Here is a 16,889-nt window from a genome sequence, read left to right on the forward strand (position 1 = left end):
TGAGTTCATTTTCTTCATTAGTTTGTTTAATGAACTAATCTGATTTTGAAAAGAACATTATTTTGGATTGTTTCAAGAAACCAAAATAAAAATTGGCTTATCTTTGTCTTTTACCGTTTGCCCCGGGGATAATGCCGGACATATTCTCCAACGTCATGAGCAGCAACAGCTAAGACTTGTGGATCATCTGATACCTCCAAAAGTTTTGTCAAGATTCTGAAATAAATTTAAACCAGAAATATCAATTGTGTAATGTTTCAAAATTAAGAGTGCTGGTAAGTATAGACTACTATAAATATACTAAAAAAAAAATTGAATTGTATTTTTAAATAGATTCATTATATGGTATATAAGTATTGTACTACAAATGGGAAGTGTACACATTTAGTCATCATGACAAGAACGAAGCTGCTGAACACAAAGGGAATTGCTATTTTGTTTTTTAATTCCATGTGCATGGATGCAGAGGCCAGAGACGGCCATCGGGTGTCTTTCTCTATCATTCCCTGTCTGATTTCCTTGAGACACAGTCTTCCAATAAATATGGAAATTGCTAAATTTTTTTGACTAGGTTGGCAGGTGATAAGCTCTGGAGACCTTTCCATCTGTCCATCTGTCCCCTGCTCACAGCACACTGGAGGTCACAGGTACACAAGACCATACCCAGCCTCTTACATATGTGCTAGGGAGCCTAGGGACTATGTAGTAAGCATCATTCTCACTCACTGAGAAACATCCACAACCTAGTAAGTACTGTTTTCAGTTAAATACTATGTAAAGAGGACAAAAGTAAATTTTGGTTTCTACTGCACAGCCACAATTCAACTCCAGATATACTGGAGATGTAAATATAAGCCCAAGCAACACAGTTTCTATGAATAAAATTTCCATACAAAATATCTTCATAGTGTAAATAGCAATTAATAGGTTGTTTTGATGTAGAAACTATTACACACTTGAGAGTTATTAATTGCTATAGCAGACTTGGAAATACTATTTAGTAGGGATCTTCCAAAAAAGAAAGGAAGGGCAGACAGGCAGAAAGTAATAACACATGCCTAGAATCCCAGCATGTGAGAGGCTGAGTCAGGAGGATTGTCATGAGTTCAAGGTCAGGCCTAGGCTACAAAGTGAGTTCCATCTCAAAAAAGGGAGGGTTGAGGAAAAGAGTAAAAAAATAAAGAAGAAGAAATGAGAGAGGAAAACATTTTTAAAAATCAAATGAATATAGCCTATTGAGTAGAGCACTTACCTCACATGCAGTAGGCACTAGGTTTAATCCCAGTAGCACAGAAAAAGATCATAATCAAAATCTTATCCAAGACACAGAAAAAGCACTAGACATACATAGAAAAATTAGTAAATTGAGTCTCCTAAATTTAAAAGTTTCTGTTTATCAAGGGCACAGTTAAAAAGTAAAATGGCATGAACCCAAATAAGGTAAAAATAGTCTCAATGAATGCATGACAAAAAAAGAGAAAAAAATCAGAATATCAAGTTCCCATTAAAAAAAAGAAAGAAAGAAAGAAAGCTCATCAACTTGAGCAGGCACTTCTCCAAGAGAAGATGTCATCTAACTGATCAAAACATAAAAGGCACTCAACACAATCATTTGACAAGAAAATATAAGCTAAGACCACAGAACACCTAGTACTTAGGGAATTCCAGGGCTAAATGCTGATGAGGATCTAAGTAAGTAGAGAGCACAACATGGGGTCCACACTCACTTCAAGAGCTCATAGTTCTTCTCATTTAACCTCACAGCATTCTCTCTCCAAAATTTCTCAGACTTGTGTACAGGACTCCATTCCAACCTTCCAGATTTGAGTTCTGAACTGTATTCATCAAATGAGCTATAAAATTATTTAAAATTCCGGTTATAAGAATCTGAGAGCTACTCCAAAATTAATCAAACTAAAATATTACTTAATTACAAAAACTGAAGCTGGGCTTAATGACACACCTTTAATCCCAGCACACAGGAAGCAGAGGCAAGCAGATCTTTGTTAGTTCAAGGCCAACCTGATCTACATATCCACTTCTATGCCAGCCAAGGCTACAGAGTAAGACGTTGTTTCAAAAAACTAACAATAATAACAATAAAGACTGACTGGCCTCTATATTATTAGCCACTACTGTAAATTTAAGCAGTTTAATCTCCAACAAATCACAGGAACATTACCAAAATTGAATGTTTGGTATGAAATATAAAAATCATTACTTGTTCCCAAAATCTTTACTCCCAATTAAATTTTGGAATGTTATTGGTGGGAAAAATGATTTTTACCATGAAAGTCAAAGCAGTGTAATTTTTGAGGCCCTATTATTGTAAATATATGTAAAAAGTAGATAATCTTAAAATAACATAGCATACCGTATTGTATAACAAAAACAAAAATCACATGTATCCATATAAAATTTTAAGTATAACTCCTGTAATATAAACATGATTTCTTGAAATAACCTCTTTCAAACTTAAAAGCAAAAAAGTCTGTATATATTAGCAAACTCAATACATTAATGTACGGGTAACTTGTTTGTTTTAAAATGCGGTTTCATTACTGATTTGTCAACTCTATGAGATCTAGAAAAAGCTGAGACATACCTCTAGCCACAATTGTGAAGTTTATCTAGATTAGGTTAATTGAAGTTTCTGGTTTGAATGTGAAATGGCCCATACAGTCTCATGTTTACACACTTGGTCCCTTGATTGTGGTGCTACTGGAGATTACTGTGTTATCTTTAGAAGGTGGAGTCTTGTTGGAAGAAATGGCTTACTGAGGATGGACCCTGTTCACTCTCTGATTTCTGAGAGCAGATGTAATGTGATCCATCAGCCAACTCCTGTTGCGGCCACATGCCTTCTCTATTTGTTACCATATCTTTCTTATTATGACTATATCGCTCAATAACTGTAAGCTAACATACACTTTCTCCCTTAAGTTACTTTTGTCTGGGTATTTTATTATTTTATCATAGCAACAAGAAAGCAATGAAGACAAGGCACAAAGACTTGCCCATTTTTAAATGGCACTACTCCCTAGGCTGTAATCCTGAGTTGTAAGAAGCAGGTGACCTGAGCACAAGCATTTATCCCTTCCTGTTTCTTGACTGCTGATGTAGTTAGTCAGCTGTCACAAGCTCCAGCCACCATGACTTCTATGCCAGGATAGAAAGTACACACACTGGAACTGAGTCAAAATAAACCATCTCCCTTAAGTTATTTGTCAGAGTATTTTATCACAGGAATTGATGGACCAGCCTGACTCCATCTTAAGGATAGAAGCCATTTTATTGTAAGATCAGAGTAAGTTCATTTCTGTTCACTACAGAATTCATGTTGACCTTGCTTTACTCTGTTGCTGGAATTTGACATGCTCCCCACTTGATGGAGTTTGATTCATATCTTGAATGTGCCCTGATGATAAGATGTTCAACCAAATAATTCCAAAATGTTTAGCCAAGTTCCAACATAACCATAATTCCTCTGTAAACTCCCAACCCTTGAAAACTCCCTAGCCTTGCAGTTTGGGGAGCTATATAAAGCCCACTTTTTCCTATGTTAAATGCTGCTGTTTCAAACTCTGCTTTAGCAAGAGAGCCCTGACAGAAAATAAAGCTTACTCAAGCTCAACAAAGAGTCTGGGTAATGGTCTTTGCTCTCATTTGGTGGGATTAACACTTTACTCTTGTTCAGTTTGATTAACAGAATGAGAAAAATAACTAATAGAGCTACTAAGCCAACAGTTATCAAGACATACTTGGACTTACTTTCAATTACAGTGTTAAAAGATGTAACCATTAATGTTGACAGACAATTCAGCATAACCAGGATATGGAGGGTAAATTGACCTGAATATCCTGTTTGAAGTTACTTAATGTAGACAAGTGAGTATAATATAAGTAAGCTAGCATTTTCATAACCATACTCTAAGCCTAATGATAAAAAAAGATATAAGCCAGCTATGCACATTACCCAACTAGTGCTCTGTAAAGAAAAGGATGGGAATCTCTCCAAATAAGAATAGCCCAATGTGCTAAGCTACAGTTAACAATGTAAATTGTTTCAGCAGAAATACAGAATATCATAGGTATATATGATTTTCATACTTTCCAATCAATGTAGATTTTCTTTATAAAGCTATATAACCCACCATGCACATAAGTAGGTCCAGGCACTCACGAGACCGAGGCAGGGTCCCTTCTGTCCAGGAGTTCAAAGTCAAATAAATCTTAACGGATTTAGTAGGTAGCAATTTTTAAGAGAATGTTAATGCTAGGCATGGTGATATACAACTTTAATCCTAGCAGAGGTGGGCAGAGCTCTGTGAATTTGAGGCCAGCCTGGTCTACATAGTGAGTTCCAGAACAGCCAGAGCTACATAATGAGTTCCTATTTCAAGTAATTATGATGACAATGATGAAGAAAATAACACACCTAAGGTCCTGGACACTCTCACCAAGTTTTTCCAAAAGAAACTTGATGTCTTCACTGATATCTTCATCATCATACTTCTGTTGCTCCAAATTCTCCAACTGTTTCAGGACTTTGCACTGAATCATAGCCAGAGCATATTCTTGGCGAGTTTCTCTCTCAGTTGATTTTTCTAAGAAATTCTGAGTTACACAAAGAGACATGGAGAAAGCACATGATGTATGCAGACATCCATCCTTCTTCACACCGTCTTTCAAGCTTCCCATTTAACCAGCACTTTTAAAAGGTGACTCTATCTATAATCATTCTTACCAGAGTTCTAATCAGAAGCCCACTTCTGAGTATGAACTATCTCTAGTTTAAATCTGAAATGTCCTCCAAAGGTCACTATTATAAAAGTTTAGCTGCCAGCCTACAGTAATTTTGTGATGACCCCGAACTTTTAAGAGCTGCAATCTCCTTGAAGAAGTCAGATCAGTAATTGTCTCCACTACACCAGAGTTCCCATGTCATCTTCCAGGCCTACTGAGATGAATCCCCTTGACCTCACCATACATGCCTTTTCCTCAACCATCTGGATCTACCCAAGTCCAACAACCTGTGTGCCAGGCTAGTCTGCTGTCCCAGCTTGTGCCATAGCCAGCCAGTAGGCTTCCTCCAAGATATGCCCTATCTATGACCATCTACAGATCCCTTATGCAATTTACTGCAACCACTCTACTCAGTAGGCAGATGTCTCACAACCTCACATCCTCCTCCCTTGCCTGCACAGCAAAGAAGCTCTAGGCTTCATCCAGGATCCTCCATACCTATCCCCCAAGCCACAGGACTCTTCCATACGATAGCCAAAATTCTTCACAGCAAGATCTACTTCTCCACACTCTGAGCTTGTAACAGGGAGACCCTCCTGTACACAAGCCCAGTATCCTTTTCACCTGACTTCATTCCACCCAACTCATTTTCCTCCTCTCTTCTACCCAAGCATACTCTGTCCATAAGAAACTCGGAACTAACAAAATAGGTCCACATGCCTAGAGTCGATTCTAAAATATACCAGAAATATGAAAGAGCAAGCAAATATCTTCTCTCCAAAACTTGTCAGTCCTGTAGAAATGTTTGTCAATGATAATTACCTAGATGAACAAGACACGGAATTATAAGAACAATCATAAGCCTCCTAAAAGAATTCAGAGTTTAAAGAAGACGCAAAGCAGTAGTTCAAAGAGGAAGACCTTGAGAATAAATGCCCGAGTGATGCCCAAGAAAACACAAACATAAGTCTGATAGAAATGGCAAAGGCTAATCAAGACTTGAAAAGTGAATTCATCAGAAGATACAAACACTCAAGATGGCTGAAGTTGAAATGGAGATGGAACTGAAAAACCCAACAGTTCACCTAGAAAACTCAAAGCAAAGCCTTATAAGTAAAATCAATCAGACAGAAGATAGAATATCAGAACTAAAAAAGAAAGGAGGTGCTTTAGAACAAATAAACAATAAATATAAAAAATGTCTAAAAACACATGACAGATAGAAAATGTGGGACAACAGGAAAAAAGCAAACCTCTAAGTTATAGACACAGATGAAGAATAATCCCAACTCAGTGGCATAAATCTTCAATAGTATCATAGAAGCAAACTTTCCCAAACTAAGAAAAAAAACATATACATACAAATACAAGAAGCACAGAGAACACTAAATAGACATGACCAGAAAAGAAAATCCCCAGGGCATATCACAGTTTAAAAACAAACAAACAAACAAAAACCCTAAGTATACTTAACAGAACTGTGTATTGAAAGCTACAAGAGAAAAAGAACATAATTCATATATAAAGGAAACCCCATCAGAATTAATTGCTGATTTTTACATGGAAACTTTGAAATCCAGAAGATCCTTGGAATAAGGCATTCCAAGTCCCAAAAGACTATGATGACTAATCTTGACTAAATATACCCAACAAAACTATCTGCCATGATTGAAGGAGAAAGAAAAACTTCCCACAACATAAATAACCTTTAAAAAATATAACTAGCAATGAAACCTTAAAAAAAAAAAAGAAAAAAAGAAAGAAATCCAGGAAGCACCATGCCAGGCTATAGAGAAGAATGAGCAGAGACACTATGGAAAGACATAGGAAGCCATAGTTACCATTGAATTTCAAAATATCACTGAGAACACAAACAACACCAAAAACCAACAACACAGTGAACACAATTAGTACACAATTAGTATATTTCATTAATAAATTTAAATATCAGTGGCTTCAAATCTTCAATAAAAAGTCACAGACTACCAGAAAAGAACAAGAAACAAAATCCATCTACTTGCCATCTACAGAAAACACATCTTAGATTTAAGGATAGGTACCACCTTAGAATAAAAAGATAAACAAAATTATTCCAATCAAGACAAGAAGCATGTAGGTGATATTATCCTAATCTCCAACAAAATAGATTTCAAACGAAAACTCAGAAGAGATAAAAGAGGGAACCTCATTCTAAGTAAGGGAACAGTTTAACAAGAAGACATTACTGTCTTAAACATATATGCACCACACTTTAGAGTACCCAATTTCATTAAAAGTCTACCACTGGATTTAAAGACACAGGTTTACACAACATACTAATAACAGGTGTTTTCAACACCCCACTTTCTATAATAGACAGGTAATCTGAAAAAAAAGACAAGAAAAAAACTGAGAAACATCAGAATAAACTGACACCATACATCAAATGGACTTAACCAGTATCTATAGAATATTCTGCCCCAAACCAAAGACTATATACGTTCTACTCAGCAACAAAGGCTTTTCTAAAACAGACAATGTACAAATCTTTATGAATTCACAGAGATTGAAATATCTCTGTGAATTTGTATCCTAACCCTAACCCTAACCCCTAACCCCTTACCCCTAACCCTAACCCTGTATCAGAAATTGTATCATATCTGAACAGAATACAATAAAACTTAAAATTCTCATCAAACAATTTCTGGAATTTCTGGGTGGTGGTGGTACATGCCTTTAATCCCAGCACTTGGAAAGCCAAGGCTATTGCACAGTGAAACCTTGTCTCAAAAACGCAAAAAGAATAGAAAAAGAAGAAAAAAAGGAAGATGAAGAGGAAAGGAAGAAAGGAAGGAAAAGAGAAAGGGGAAAAAAGGAAGAAAAGAAAATATACAAACTCATGAAAATTAACAACTCTTATAGAATGATAAATAGACAAAGATAAAAATCAAGAAAAGAAAATTTAAAACAACAACTTCCTAGAACTAAATAAAAATGAAACACAAGATAAAAAAATCTCTGGGACACATCAAAAACAGTCCTAAAAAGGAAATTTATAGCTCTAAGTGTCTATATTAAAAAATCAGAAAAATCACAAATAAATGTCTTAATGCTACAACTCAAAAAATTGAGGGGGAAAATACATCAAATCCAAACCTAGACAATGGTAAGAAATTATGAAATCAAAAGGGAAATAAATCAATGATAAATAAATAAATAAATAAAATCTAAGTGCTGGTTCTTTGAGAAGACAAGACAGACCCTTTACCTAACTAACCAAAAGGAAGAGGGGTCCCAAATAAGCAGAATCAGAAATGAGCAGGGAAACAGTATAACAGACACCAAAGATATTCAGAATATTATATGGGAATATTTTTTAAAACCTGTACTCTACTTAGGAAACCATAAAAAAATTGGATAAAATTAAACTAAGAAAATGTTGACAACTTAAACAGACTCATAATATATGAGGAGCCTGAAGCATAAATAAAACCCTTCTAGCTGAGGAGGGGAAAGGGAAGTCAGTCTAGGGTTAGATGAATTCACAGCAAACTTCTAAACTTCTATGAGAAATTCAAAGAAGATCTACAAAAAATCCTTCTTAAACTATTCAAAAATATAGAAACAGAAGGAGCACACCTAAATTCCTACAAAGTCAGTATCACTCTAATAATCAAACCAGGTAAAGACATAACAACAACAACAAACAAACAAAAACAAAAAACAAAACAAACAAACTATAGGCCAATATCCCTGATGAACAGACTCAAAATACTCTGAAAATGACCATTCTGCCAAAAGCTATTTACAGATTCAATGTAATTCCAATTAAAAACCCCTCTCATTCTTCATAGAAACAGGAAAAAACAAACAAAACAAAAAACAAGAAAATCCAACCTTATCCTAAAACTGATATGGAACCACAATATCCAAACAAATGCTGAACAAAAAGACCATGTTGAAAGGATTATGATTCCAGGTCTTAGCATATAAACAGTAATAAAAGCAATATGGAGCTGGGCATGGTAGCATATGCCTGTAGAGGCAGGAGGATCTCTGTGAGTTTGAGGCCAGCCTGATCTACAAAGTGAGTCCAGGACAGCCAAGGCTACACAGAGAAACCCTGTCTCAAAAAAACAAAAAACAACCAAATAACAACAATAAAAGCCCAATATGAAAAAAAAAAAGCCCAATATGGTAATGGCACAAAAACAGACATATAGAACAAAATCAAAGGCCCAAGCATGAATTCATGTCATTTGGGCCATTTAATATTTGACAATGATGCTAAAAACATGAGCTGGGAAAAATAAACCATCTTCCATAAATGATCCTGGGAGTGAAACTAATAGGAAAAACAAAAACAGGCAGTGCCCTATATAATATAGAAAAGGACGGCATGAATACAATTGCATTTGCCCAAGAACTAAGGCCAATACTTGACAAGCAAGACTTCATAAAACTGAAATGCTTCTTCACAGCTAATTCAACAATCAACCAAAGAATGAGAAGCTCTGCCAGATATATATCTGCCAGAGGACTAACAAACAGAAGATACAAAGAACTCAAAAACCAAGAGTAACAAATGGTCCATTTGAAAAACAAGCCTAGGACTTGAACAAAAAGTACTCAACAGGAAAAAAAAATGGCTAGAAATATCTCAAAAAATGTTCATAGTCCCTACCTATTAGGAAAATGCAAATCAAAGCAACTTTTAGATTTTACAGTCAGAATGAGAAAGATCAATTGAACAACTGACAACAAATGCTGGAGGGCATATAGGGAAAGAGAAACTTATTCCCTGTTGGTAGGATTTGCAAACTGGTAGAACACTATGGAAATCAGTATGGAAATTTTCCAAAAAAAAAAAAAACTAAAAATAAATCTACCAGCTATATTACTCCTTGGAATATAACCAAATGATTCAATAACCTATTCCACAGATACTTAACTCAGCCATGCTCACTGCTGCTCTATGCATAATAGCTAGGTAATAAAAACAACCTAAATGTCCTTCAACTGAAAAATGGTTGATGAAAATGGTGTACATATATAAGCTATAGGATTTTATTCATCTATGACATAGTTGGAATTTGTAACTCATTGGTATAGCATTTGCCTGACATGTGGGAAGATGGGGGCAATCTTCTTTGCACCAAACACAGGCACTTGCCTTGCTTTCTAGCATCAATCACAGTAGTCCCTCCACCAGAATTGCTCCTAGTCTGGTCAAGGCAGAAGTGGTTCTTCTGAGCTGGTGAGTACACCATACAATCTGCTACCAACAGCCCTAGCTGCAGCTGTACCTTCAGGTGCAAGTCAATCAGCTGGGATCTTTGCCTACTTGTCTTAAGACAATCATGGTATATTTTAAGTGGCTGGTACTATCATAAAGGTAATCCAACTGTGCTGGCTGGTTTTTGTAAACTTAACTCAAACCTAGACACTCCTGAGAAAATGCCTTCATAAGACTGGCCTGTAGGCAAGTCTGTAGGCCATATTCTTGATTAATGATTGCTATGGAAGGGCCCGACCCATTATGGGTGGTGCCATCCCTGGGCAGGAAGTCCTGAATGGAATTTTTAAAAAAAGCTAAGGCTGGCAAGACAATGCACACCTTTAATCCCAGCACCAGAGAGGCAGTGGAAGGTAGATTTCTATGAGTTTAAGGCCAGCTTAGTCTACTTACCGAGTTCTAGACCAGTCAGAGCTACCTGGCTCATAGGGAACCCTGTATCAACTTGCTTCCTAAAATAAACAAGGTGAGAAGGCATGAGAAGCAAGCCAGTAAGCAGCACTCTTCCATGGCCTCTGCCTCAGTTCCTGCCTCCAGGTTCCTGCCTTGGTTGAGTTCCTGGCCCTGACTTCTCTCAGTAATGGCCTGGGAATTGTAAGGTGAAATAAACCTTTTTGTCCATACATTGCTTTTGGTCATGGTGTTTCCATAGTAATAGAAACCTTAAGAGAGGATGGGGTCCTTCTATGAAAAGAAATTACCAACAATTCCAGGTTAATTCTTTCACGTGTTAATATTTATCGACCTCTCCCAAGCTTTGAACTTCTCTTCACTCTTCAAAGGGTCTTCAAACCTTTTATCTTTTCTGTAACTATCGCTCTTGCACACTATGTACTGTATGACACCAACATTTATTTACATAGTCTATCTTCAGACTATGTAACTATTAAGACCTCCAATGGCAAACTGCATCTTCATCTGTATTCTTCATCAATTAGTAGAGTGTCTGACACAAAAGCAACTCAACGACAGTCATTTTTTAAGAGACTAAAGACTATTACTTCTGAAATTTTTCATCTTTTCTAAACAATAATATAGAAAATGAACACTGAAGAAGAAAAACAATGTTGGTTTTTTAATTAAAGGCCTCATTAACACAAATTATTCAAGAATTAACTATCATTTCACCTGGACTACACTTAAAAATGTGCCTTGACAACTCATGTAGACAGAATTTGCTAGAATCACAAATGTTAGCTTCCCTGTGAGAGAAATAAGGAAGCACAGCACTTGCCTAATTGCTTTTTAAATTTTATTTTATTAATTACTGTTGTGTATTCATAATTGTGTATGTACTGTGGGCACATGCACGCTACAAGACTGGTGTTATGGTATGTGTGAAGCAATCTGGGACTAATTGCAAGAACTGGTGGGGATCAAAGTCAGGTCATCAGACTTGGCCAGATACCCTTACCCACTGAGCCATCTCTCCAGCCTGTTTGCCTGAATTTCAGAAGGAACTATTTCAGGCAATTTTTATATTAAAATGAGTATCTTTTTCTAAACAAAATAACTTAAATCAAATATAATGCTCAGAATATTTGGTCAAGAGTTGGTTAGTATTGCAGATCTTCAGAAAGTCACCTTGAGGTTTCACTGTCCACCTCTCCAACAGTAAACACTACAGTGAAAGTCCCTCCCACATGCCCTCAATCGGCCCCTCAATTTTCCTCAGATGGCTTAGAAAGGCACTGAATTTAACACATCTAGCGAGCATGTTAAGCAAAGAAGTTGCTCTTTCATGTTACCTTTGATTTTTCCCTTCATGACCACTCCTGTACCCAATTTTAAAGATACCAAAAAGGGAAAAAGGAGATGGTGAATTAGCTTAGAAGGTTTTATGTACACACAAAGGCATAGCATTAATCAAAATTTACACCAAACTATTTTTTAAGTATTTTGGGGGCTAATACATGAAAATGACTTTACAAAAAAGCAAATAATAGTGTTTGAGTGTATGAATCAGACTGCTTGAGTTGAATCCCTGCTATAAAGAGGGACACTAAAGCAGACCCACACCTGTACCTCCACAGACCCCCAAAATGTGTCCAAGTATCAAAAATCCCAGGTATCTGCCTTCTATCCCATCCCCATGCCTCCTCTTCAGGGAAGGATCCTAAACTCACATCACCAATACTATCAGTACATGTTGCACATTCCCCACATTCCTGAAAATAAGCTGTGAGAACCTTCTAACCTTATAAAAAGGTCTTCTATTGGGATTAGAAATGTCATTTAACTCAAGCTCACCCAGGAATTCTTTTGATACTCCCTTCGAACTTCAACACTGACCTGCCCAAAACCTGAACTCTAGGCCTCCAGAACTTGACAATAAGACCCTACTGCTGAACACACCACATACTTTGAGTTATATAATATGGCAAAATCAAGCTCCTACAGAACTAAAGTTTCATCCCTACTGGCTAGCTTTCATAGTGCTGGAAAGTGCTATGCAGGCTACCAGAAGAGAAAGTATTCACCAGTCTTACCTAGGTATGACCCCTATAGACTACAATAAAATTCAGCCTGGCAAGGCATGCTCACAGGTACAATAGTGGCATAAATCTTATCAGAGTAACCAAAAACTTTCTGGTTGGATTTAAGACCCAATCCACAAAATGAAACCCATACTTGGCAGCAATATCAGGCCAAGAACCTCTGGCTAGACAGAACACAAGTCTTTGGTGAGAACATACTACTATTAATCTGCTAAATGGACACAGTATCAAACCAGCAAGTAATGACCTATCATTACACCCATAGATTATGCCATTTCTCAACCCTCTGCTTAGAGTAGATAGCAATCAACATAGCGACAGCTAGCCAAGGTGCAGAGAGTAACACTCTTTAGAATGCTCAACTCTAAATGGAACGTATATACTATATTCCCACTTCCAAAAGCTCACAGATCATCATGGAAGAGAGAGCAAATCCCACTAGCTGAGAAGCTATTGGCAACTATGAGATGCTGAGAAGAGAAAGGGTCAGTTTTCTCAGCAGTACAGCCCTTGATAAGTTGACCATGCTCCGGTGGAAAGCCACACATCTAACAATATAAGAACATCAACACAAATTTCCCTTGATGGGCAAAAGAAAACCCAAAAAAGGACACAAACTTGGGTGGAAAGGAAAAGAAAGGTGGATCTTGGAAGTGTTGAAGGCAGTAAACATGATAAAAATGCTTACATGTTATTCTCAATGAATTAAGAGAAGAAAATAAATTTTAAAAGATATTTCACTTCATTACTAACAAAACAAAATTTAAAACAATGGTTTCACTTTTCATCCAAGATTCTATAAAAATCCAGAGTGAAAATGTAAGTATTAGTAAGAAAAAACAACAAACCTAATACACAGCAGATGGAAATGTAAGCTGGCATATTTTTAAAAGATCATTTGGTATTAAGTATAAAAAAGTGTTTATTCCTTTGACTCAGCAGAACCATATGCAAAATTATTCATGGAAGTATAAAATAAATTGTAAATACCTCATGCCCTCACTAATAAGGCAATGGTTAACACAGCAACACAGTAGAACATGAGTAAAGCAATATTGAGGCACACATATTACATAATGTTAAAAATAAAATTGTAAGCCAGGTGTGGTGACAAATGCCTTTAATCCCAGCACTCAGGGAGGCAGAGGCAGGCAGATCGCTGTGAGTTTGAGGCCAGCCTGGTCTACAAAGTGAGTCCAGGACATCCAAGGCTACATAGAGAAACCTTTTCTGAGAAAAGAAGGAGGAGGAGAAGGAGGAGGAAAAAGAGGGGGAGGAGAAGCAGGAGAAGGGGGAGGAGGAGGAGGAGAAAGAAGAAGAAGTTGTGGAGGCTGCAGAGATGGCTCTGATGTTAAGAGCACTCTCTTCTCTTTTAAAGGACCCAGGTTTAGTTCCCATCACTGACACTGGACAGCTGTCAGTCTGTAACTCTGGCCTCAGGGGATCCAAAGTTGACTTCTGTTCTCCCAGAGACCCACACATGTACAACACCTTTCATGCATGCACATAATTAATATTTTTTAATTGTTAAAAGAAAAAACTTGTATGACCCATAATATGTCATCTTTATTTTTACAAATCAAAATCATATTTATCTCTACATAACTAGAAATATCTAAAAAATATTAGTGACTATTATTTGACAAATCTGATAGCAAAGTTACAATTTTAAAACACAACTGTACTTCATTTTGTTTTTTACTTCTTGCTACTTACTTGAATTAAACACCAAAAATAAATAGTTCAAAGCACAGATTCTGAACAAACCACCTGTATTTACAACTCGAATACCTACTGGGAATGCCACCCGTGTTCAGTATTCCCATTTGCAAACCAAAGACCAACCCAAATACCAAGATCCTCATATATTAATAATAACAATAACATTATAAGACTCTGTTGATTACCAGTTAACAAATGGGATTTCTAAGGACAACTACCACAGAGTAATGAAACATGTTCAGTAATATCTCTTGGGTAGACATCTCCCAGAAACCCATCTGAATACTGAGACAACCAAGAAAATGACCAAGCAGACAACTGATTCACGGAAGACAATGGCTTTGGGGAAACACTTACCAATACCTTATATGATATAACAATGCTCCTTTCTTGCCCTCAAGCTTCTTCATCTTTAAGCTCATAAGTGACAAAATTCTAATATCCTGACAACATAATTATAATATTTACATTAATTAGAAGCCTCTACAGTTGACTGACAAGCATGCTTTTAGCCAGAAGAGACAGTATCAAAAACACAGCTCCAGACTAAAATATAGGCCCTGAGAGAAAAACTCCTGTAATAATAGTCCTGCAGCAGGTGCTACAACAAAGAGACTTTTCCATCTAAATATAACCAAAGTATGTTTCTTTATAAGCATTCTATAATTCACACATTCCATTTACTTACATTACTTCCCACTTTTCAAAGATACATCACAGCAAAAAATTCTATAAACATACCCACACCACGACCAATAACAATCTCCCTGAGTACTTACACGGAATGCTGCAAGAATGATTCTTGTTACTTTCTCTTTGACAGATTCTTGAAGGATGTCCGACAGGACAGGAATGATATTATAGGAACGAAGGTGCTCACACATTTGAGGACTGAATGCCAGGAGCCATATTGAAAAAATCATTTGATATTGGAGTTGAAAACCACACTTGTTACTCAAAACGCCCATTATACTGGAAAAAAAAAAGCAGAGAAAACAGTTCACACAACACAACAAAAAAAGAAGTGAGTAAAAGAGCAAGTCTCTGACCTATGTCTTCCATTTCTTTTCTAGGTGCCTATAGCACTCACATAGCTCTCAGCTAACGCATAACTACATTACAGTTAGTAGGCCTGTAGTCCGCTCTGGAAGGCATGGAAACTTAATTCTTCATATCCAATTAGCTTCTAAAAACGTTTTATTTGTCAGCACAGGAGTTGTGGGGAGCATAGAGAAAGGACAGAGCTGCTAAAACCAAAATACAAAAGTTTCCAAGGAGGTAGGCATCAACAATGACAGATCCCTTAAGAGGGAGCTTAAATTAATAGGAAAAAAAGCAAAACAAAAACAAACAAACAAACAAACAAAAAACCAGTGCTAACCATCAGGTAGCTAGTACAGTCAATACATAATAATGAAAAGAATTGTTCATTCATATATATATATATGACTGTATCATGTATGCAATATGTTTTAACTAGAAAATTCAATGATGATGATCAATATTTAGTTTCTCTTAATCAGTGACCAGCTATTTGAACACACACTTGAAATATTTTCTCCTCATATCCTTTCTGATTGTGATTTAAAAAGTATCAAAAACAAACAGAAACTTCCACTGCAAAAGAAAATTTATAAAGTACATTTCCTTTCTGAGAGAAAAAAAAAAGCAACATATACTTAACATTATCAACTGTCCTTCAAAGTTGTTTAATTCTAGTAAAGACAATAACAAGATTTGATCTACCTCTATAAACCAAGAAGATCCATAGCAACAAGTGTCATTTTCTACTTTTTGGACTTGAAAAAAACAAAACAAAACTATCCGTAGACAGGTTTCTATTTTGCAACTGTAATTCATTCTTACATGCCCCCTGATATGGGTTAAGAGGTATATCTGCTTTTGGTGTAGTAAAATAAAAATTCACTGTATCTTGTAATAACCATATGAGCTAACTAGACCTTTTATGAACCTCTAATATACTATGGGAATATAGATACCTTGTGCTATTTCATCTTAATAGATATTATTTCACTAGTTATATTATTATTTTATTAGTTATACCTAATTTGTCATTATAATAAATGAAAGTTGCAGTCATATGACATGCCTTACAAAAAATGACATAATGAAATCAACCTTTCTAATTATCCTACCCTAAATACTGCAGCATCTTTTCAGAAGGTAAAAGATGAAATAACATCTACCTTTGGTTTCTATACAGACAAGAGCATCACACCCATGACTGCTAGTCTTAAATAAAAGTGGCTCGTAGTACCTATCCACTTTGCACAAACTGTATGATTTATGCTAGACAGCTAAAGCTATGGTTTCCAAGTCTGTGTCCCTACAAAATTCATTAAGTTAAAATCATAATCCCCAAACTGACAGTGCGGTGACACAGAGCTTTAAGAAAATTAGGTCACACAGGGAGAGCCTTTATGAGTATCAGATAAAAGAGCCCTTGTCCTTCTATTATATAAGGTTACAGCTCACTTACACCTAATTTCACAGTCCAAATTTTGGACTTCCAAGCCTAAAGAGCTGTGTAAAACATATTTCCATAGTCTGGAAGCCGCTTAGCCCTCAGCATTTTGGTTTAGGTAAGGACTTCCAGTTAGAAGTCTGTAATGTTTCCTGTGTTGTGG

At 36.3% G+C, this 16,889-nt stretch overlaps 1 protein-coding gene across 3 annotated transcripts in view; it reads right to left on the reverse strand.

Annotated features, from left to right (window-relative positions):
* The window catches only part of ATP6V1H (ATPase H+ transporting V1 subunit H), a 72,249-nt gene that overhangs the window by 21,675 nt on the left and 33,685 nt on the right, over positions 1-16,889 (reverse strand). For all 3 annotated transcript variants that reach the window (XM_084791488.1, XM_084791486.1, XM_084791487.1), the window contains 4 exons: positions 15,021-15,213; positions 4,439-4,617; positions 1,728-1,853; positions 115-216 (listed from right to left, as the gene is read on the reverse strand). In XM_084791488.1, the coding sequence (XP_084647614.1) occupies positions 115-216; positions 1,728-1,853; positions 4,439-4,617; positions 15,021-15,213 (600 nt within the window). The remainder of the gene's footprint in view (positions 1-114; positions 217-1,727; positions 1,854-4,438; positions 4,618-15,020; positions 15,214-16,889) is intronic.

This window comes from Acomys minous, assembly GCF_964271855.1.
Source record: "Acomys minous genome assembly, chromosome: 1".
NCBI classification, from domain to species: Eukaryota; Metazoa; Chordata; class Mammalia; order Rodentia; family Muridae; genus Acomys; species Acomys minous.